Source organism: Palaemon carinicauda, chromosome 36 (genome assembly GCF_036898095.1).
Source record: "Palaemon carinicauda isolate YSFRI2023 chromosome 36, ASM3689809v2, whole genome shotgun sequence".
NCBI lineage: Eukaryota > Metazoa > Arthropoda > Malacostraca > Decapoda > Palaemonidae > Palaemon > Palaemon carinicauda.
In genome coordinates this window covers 40,253,327-40,260,826 of record NC_090760.1, presented here as the reverse complement: position 1 = coordinate 40,260,826, position 7,500 = coordinate 40,253,327, and the positions used below count along the sequence as shown (strand labels likewise).

Sequence of the window (7,500 nt, the reverse complement as noted above, 5' to 3'; positions counted from 1 at the left end):
ACTGATTGAACAAATATCGAGAGTAATGAATTTCTTGAATAGCTTACCGGGAAAACACTTTTAAGGTTCTGGACATCAGGACATGAAACGACAAATGAAATCGTAATAATACGAATACTCAATGCTAAGGAAATATTTCCTTTTGCCTTGGGAAGGGTGAAGCCAGCTAGACTCGGACCTTTGAGCATTGAGCAATCATCACCAGGGAAGGGGGTTCTCTTGGAAGTGAAAGACTTGCCCAAATAATTTGATTGATTGATTAATTGATTAGGAATTGTTTGTCATCCTGACATCTAAGGTTATTGACGCTGAACCAGATAATTTAAGTAAACAATTTGTCTTTATACCCTACATCCTATATACCACATCATCACTATAATAATGCACCAATGAACTTTCTTTGCATGTCATTTCACACATTGTATTGTCACCAATCACTTCTGAAACAATATAGATTATGTTAACTGATGATGCATTTTAAATCTCCAACCTTAAACTAATATAATTGATGTAGCAAATAATACTATTTTCTCTAAGAGAGCCGGAGCCAAGTAGCCTGTGACAAAAGCTGACCCCAACCACACCGAGCTACGTGGCTCATGATCGAAATCAAAGGAAAACACTGAAATCAACAACTAAACCTTTAAACCTAATTACCTTCGGAATTTTGAACAAAGGCCACTTATTGATGATTAGTGACCCAATAGGTGCTATTTGAAACGATACATTATTAGCCCCTTCATATAAAACGTATGCCACAGTGTGTAATTATGTAGAGAGAGAGAGAGAGAGAGAGAGAGGAGAGAGAGAGAGAGAGAGAGAGGGGGGGGAATTGCTTAAGAAAATGCAAACGAGGGATATTTCCGCGTTATGAATATTAATATGAATAGTCAGTTCTAATATTATTCAAGAAAATTTTATATAGAAATAGGATAGGAAAAATCAAATAAAAAGTTATGATAAAATCTTTTGATGAATTAGTTTCGAAATAATATTAGATTACATTTCTTAAAAGAATAAAATAAGTTCTCTTTCATCTCATTTCTTTGAGTGATAAAGGTAATTTCCCTCCTCCTCACATTTGAACCATCCTAACGATGTGTCTGTTGTTTAACGTCAGCCACCTTTCAGGGCAAGAGGGGCATGATCTCTCCAAGTCAGGTCTGGCCAGGCGACACCGGTTTTGTTGCTGGGTGTATATACAGTATATACATAACTGGGTTAGTAGCTATTTTCAATTATTTATTCTAACCATTTTGTAAGTCTACAAGCCAGGTTAATAGCTCCATGAAACGATGGCCAACTGAAGTACAGTCAAGCACCCTCGTTTGCCTGTTATTAGCAATGTAGGTAGTAGGTAGTAGGTTGGCCAGGGCACCAGTCACCCGTTGAGATACTACCGCTAGAGAACTATGGGGTCTTTTGACTGGCCAAACAGTACTACATTGGATCCTTCTCTCTGGTTACGATTCTTTCCCATTGCCTACACATACAACGAATAGTCTGGCCTATTCTTTACAGATTCTCCTCTGTTCTCATACACCTGAAAATACTGAGATTACCAAGCAATTCTTCTTCACCCAAGGGGTTAACTACTGCACTGTAATTGTTCAGTGGCTACTTTCCTCTTGGTAAGGGTAGAAGAGACTCTTTAACTTTGGTAAGCAGCTCTTCTAGATGAAGGACACTCCAAAATCAAACCATTGTTCTCTGGTCTTGGGTAATGCCATAGCCTCTGTACCATGGTAAGTATTTTTAGATTATATAGGAAACATTTATTTTAATATTGTTACTGTTCTTAGAATATTTAATTTTTCCTTGTTTCCTTTCCTTACTGGGCTATTTTCCTTGTTGGGGCCCCTGCGCTTATAGCATCTTGCTTTTCCAACAAGGGTTGTAGCCTAGCAATTAATAATAATGATAATGATAATAATAATAATAATAATAATAATAATAATAATAATAATAATAATAATAATAGCAATAATAACGATAATAATAACAATGTACTAATATAACATTGGGAGGTGTAAGAAAGTGCTTTTAATTCACGAGTTCATTTCGGTTAGAAAAAAATTGGCCTCATGAACTTTGAGTAGCATAATGGAACATCAGATGTAAATATGGTTTATTTATTAGGTACATTGAATCTCAGTAAGTAATTCTTACTCTTACTGGCTATTTGGAAGCAATTTCTATGTATATACTGGATATATAGAAACAATTGTTTTGCTTACTGGCTATATGCAAACAATGTTTTTGCTTACTGGCTATATGCGAACAATGTTTTTGCTTACTGGCTATATGCAAACAATGTTTTTGCTTACTGGCTACATGCGAACAATGTTTTTGCTTACTGGCTATATGCAAACAATGTTTTTGCTTACTGGCTCTATGCAAACAATGCTTTTGCTTACTGGCTATATGCAAACAATGTTTTTGCTTACTGGCTATATGCAAACAATGTTTTTGCTTACTGGTTATATGCAAACAATGTTTTTGCTTACTGGCTATATGCAAACAATGTTTTTGCTTACTGGCTATATGCAAACAATGTTTTTGCTTAAAGGTTATATAAAGGCATTAAAGGTTTTAAAGGTTTAAATGCCGCTCATGAATGGCAGAGGCTAGGGACAGTGACATTGCCCTAGCGACTGACCATATACGCATATGATCATCGCCCAAGTCCACTCTCCACCCAGGGTAGGACCAGGGAGGACCAGGCAATGGCTGCAGGTAGACCTCTAGGCTCTCTCAAACACAACAGCCTTAGCTCACAAGGATGGTGAGGTTCCAGACGCTAAAGGAACTAACGAGTTTGAACGGATCTCGAGTCCCAGCCCTGCGAGCGTCAGGTAAGGACACTTCCAATAGGCCACCGCAAGCTATTTTTTATTCTTGCTGGCTATTAGGAAGCAATTTTTAATTTTGCTAGCTATTTGAAAGCAATATTATTCTTACTGGCTATTTGGAAGCAATTTATAATATACTGGCTATTCGGAAGCAATTTTTATGCTTACTGGCTATTTGGAAGCAATTTATAATATACTGGCTATTCGGAAGCAATTTTTATGCTTACTGGTTATTTTGAAGCTATGTAAAATATACTGGCTATTTGGAAGCAATTTTTATGCTTACTGGCTATTTGGAAGCAATTTATAATATACTGGCTATTCGGAAGCAATTTTTATGCTTACTGGTTATTTTGAAGCTATGTATAATATACTGGCTATTTGGAAGCAATTTTTATGCTTACTGGCTATTTGGAAGAAATTTATAATATACTGGCTATTTGGAAGCAAATTTATACTTACTGGCTATTTGGAAGCCAATTATGATGTACTGACTATTCAGAAGCAATTTTTATGCTTACTGGCTATTTGGAAGCAATGTATAATATACTGGCTATTCGGAAGCAATTTTTATGCTTACTGGCTATTTGGAAGCAATTTATAATATACTGGCTATTCGGAAGCAATTTTTATGCTTACTGGCTATTTGGAAGAAATTTATAATATACTGGCTATTTGGAAGCAATTTTTATGCTGACTGGCTATTTGGAAGCAATTTATAATATACTGGCTATTTGGAAGCAATTTTTATGCTTACTGGTTATTTTGAAGCAATGTATAATATACTGGTTATTCGGAAGCAATTTTTATGCCTACTGGCTATTTGGAAACGATTTATAATATACTGGCTATTTGGAAGCAATTTATAATATACTGGCTATTTGGAAGCAATCTTTATGCTTACTGGCTATTTGGAAGCAATTTATAATATACTGGCTATTTGGAAGCAATTTATAATATACTGACTATTCGGAAGCAATTTTTATCCTTACTGGCTATTTGGAGGCAATGTATAATATACTGGCTATTTAGAATTAATCTATATACGTATAATAGCAATTGGGAAGTAAATTTATATACGAATACTGACTATTTTGAAACAATTATAAAGCCGATCATTGGAATAATCCTTCACAGTACCTTTAGAGAAGGCAAAAGTCTGCCTAATTCTCCATCTTCGAAATATTTTGCCTTCTTTCTATTTTGAGCCTCTATTACCATCTTTTGTTCTCTTTTGATACCTTAGAATACTTCTTCTTCTTCTTCTTCTTCTTCTTCTTTTTTCTTCTTCTTTTCTTCTTCTTTTTGTTCCTTCTTTTTCTTCTTCTTTTTCTTCTTCTTCTTCTTCTTCTTTTTTTATCCTTCTTTTTTTTCTTCTTCTTCTTATTCTTATTCTTATTCTTATTCTTCTTCTTTTTCTTGGCCTTCAGCTTTCTAGTCAGCCTTCTCCATCTTCCTCTGTTCTTTACATCTAGTTCTCTTAGACCCTTTTCCTTCATTTCAATCAATAATTTATCTTTCCACCTGAACTTTGGCCTTTGGTATTTGATAACTCTAGAGTGGAAAAAAGAAAAAGAAAAATGCAGTAAAATATTACTTAGTCTCAAGAGCCATGATCAGTGCCTCGAGTTTGTCCTCCAGGTTAATGAAAGTCTTCGACCTAAGACTGAGAGGTGGTTGAGAAGGGAAGCTGGATAAAGGCCTCAGGTTAGCTAGGAAAGATATAAATTGCTTGAAAATAAGGGACAGATTAAAAAATTTAAAGGCAAAATTTGTCCCTAGGATTTTAACATTATCAAGGGGAAATAATATATATATATATATATATATATATGTATATATATATGTATATATATATATATATATATACATATATATATATATATATATATATCTGATCCCTAAGGTTTAGCAGTGTTACTTACTAAGCACTTAAAGGTTTAAAGACCGCTCATGAATGGCAGAGGCAAGGGACAGTGACATTGCCCTATCAAGCAGGACAATGCCCTAGAGACTGACCATATATATACATATGATCAGCGCCCAAACCCCCCTCTCCATCTAAGCTAGGGCCAAGGAGGGCCAGGCAATGGCTGCTGATGACTCAGCAGATAGACCTATAGGCTCCTCCAAACTAACCCCCCCCCCCTCGTTAGACTTACAAGGATGGTGAGGTTGCAGCGACCAAAGAAACTAGCGAGTTTGAGCTGGACTCGTATCAAGTGCTGACATTTATTCCCCAGCATTTTAACAAATTAGTGGAACAACATTGCTCGTCCATTACTATGTTTATGCTTATTTACTTCGTCAAACCAAAGCTGGATATGTGCCTCGATATTTGATGGTTTTCTGGAGTAGTATGATGAAAAAGGGTATAATCTATTTCGTAAAGATGAGGTGAGGAATTAATAAAATAGATTAACTACAGGTAATGAATAATTTAAATATCTTGAGAGTAACAAAAGGTTAGCTCCCAGAGAAATTTGAAAATGGAGATATTAAAATACTTCATTTCCAATAAGTGAGAGCATAAATAACTATAGTTTTTTTTTTAATCCAAAATCAAATAATTGTCTTCCAGTCTAGGGTAGTGCCATATCCTCTGTACCATGGTCTTCCAATGCCTTGGGTAAGAGTTCTCTTGCTTGAGGCTACTCTCAGACACACTATTCTATCACGATTCCTTATTTACTTTTCTCACTGGGCTGTATTCCCTTTCGGAGCCGTTTCTTTTATAACATGCTGATTTTCAAACTAGGGTTGTAGCTTAGCTAATAATGATAATAAATCTCTCAAATTTAATGACAGTTTCACATCTTTTAGAAAGTAAATTAAACCAAGAAATATATTTTTGCTTCATTTAACGGTTTATTTCACAACGTAGGACGGTAGGAACAGACAAAAAACAATGATACATAGAGGGAAACAAGGATCGTTGTTTGTACAAAACATGTTTTAAACATCATAAGTATCTGTATGTGTTTCAGTGTCTCAATTTTGATTTATATTTTTGAATTAAGATATGTAAAGGTTTCAGACGACGAAGGAGAAGATTCATTCAACCTTTCCCATCATCAGGTGAAGCTAATGAAGGAACCGAACACGTCCTTTACTTGTGCAAGCCATAGCCAGCGTAGTAAGCGAACGTGTCCTTTTCCTTCGAGAGCATCAGCAACGAAGGACTCAAACACATTCTTTCCTTCTGCAAGCCATAGCCAGCGTAGTAAGCGAACGTGTCCTTTTCCTTCGAGAGCATCAGCAAACGATGGAATCGAACACAGTCCTTATTCCCTTATAGAAGCCACAGCCACAAAGAGAATCGAAACGCGTCTTTCTCATACCAAAGCCACAGCTAACGAAAGAATCGAACACAATCTTCCCATTTCACGACGACGACGGACAATCAATTGAGCTTTACTTGGTGAAGGTGATGCCCTGAGCTCTCTGCTCTTCGGCGATGCGGAGGAGTTCGTAGACGTGTTCGGGGAGGGGGTGGGGGGGTGGGCAGGAGGTCGCTCTGGGGCTGGAAGCCGACTTCGTTAGCTACGAACTCGACGCGGGCGAAGCTGCCGTCTCCACGGGGCAAGCTGGAAGGATTTAAGGGAAAAGAAAACGGGATTAGTTCCAAATAGAAAACGGGATTCTTTTTAGTGAGGCAGATTTGCAACGACTCGCAGAGGGGCTCCTTTTAGCTCGGAAAAGTTTCCTGCTCGCTGATTGGTTGGACAAGATCATTCTAACCAAAGAGATAGCAGGAAACTTTTTCCGAGCTCAAAGGGCACCGCTGCGAGTCAGTGCAAATGCGCCTCATTAAAATGAATTGGGTATAGGATTAACTTCTGTGATTTAATTAGCATACAAAAAAAATGTGGGATTATTAAAGAGATAACTAATAATCTAATACTCTTAAAGAGATATCTAATACTCTAATACTCTTAAAGAGATATCTAATACTCTAATACTTTAAAGAGATAACTAATACTCTAATACTCTGAAAGAGATAACTAATACTCTAATACTCTTAAAGAGATATCTAATACTCTAATACTCTTAAAGAGATATCTAATACTCTAATACTCTTAAAGAGATATCTAATACTCTAATACTCTGAAAGAGATAACTAATACTCTAATACTCTGAAAGTGATATCTAATACTCTAATACTCTGAAAGAGATATCTAATACTCTAATACTCTTAAAGAGATATCTAATACTCTAATACTCTTAATGAGATAACTAATACTCTAATACTCTGAAAGTGATATCTATCTAATACTCTAATACTCTGAAAGAGATATCTAATACTCAAATACTCTGAAAGAGATATCTAATACTCTAATACTCTGAAAGAGATATCTAATACTCAAATACTCTGAAAGAGATATCTAATACTCTAATACTCTTAAAGAGATATCTAATACTCTAATACTCTTAAAGAGATATCTAATACTCTAATACTCATAATGAGACACCCAATACTCTCAAATCTACTTCTTAATACTCACAGGTAGAATCCCTGCATGTTGCTCTGTCCTTCCTGTCCAGGGGCTCCAGCCACCTGGGCCTCGATGCCGTTGTCGGAGGCGAAGGCGTAGTTGAAGTTACCGTCGCCGTTGTCCACCCGCTCGTCCAGGGTGATGGTGGCGAA

The 7,500-nt window shown here is 36.3% G+C and overlaps 1 protein-coding gene across 1 annotated transcript in view; it reads right to left on the bottom strand.

Annotated features, from left to right (window-relative positions):
- Window positions 1–5,700: 5,700 nt before the first annotated feature.
- The window catches only part of LOC137628585 (cuticle protein AM1159-like), a 3,237-nt gene continuing 1,437 nt past the window's right edge, over window positions 5,701–7,500 (bottom strand). Inside the window, 3 exon segments of the mRNA XM_068359738.1 lie at window positions 5,701–6,338; window positions 6,340–6,439; window positions 7,358–7,500. Of these exon segments, the coding sequence (XP_068215839.1) occupies window positions 6,267–6,338; window positions 6,340–6,439; window positions 7,358–7,500 (315 nt within the window). The 3' untranslated portion in view covers window positions 5,701–6,266.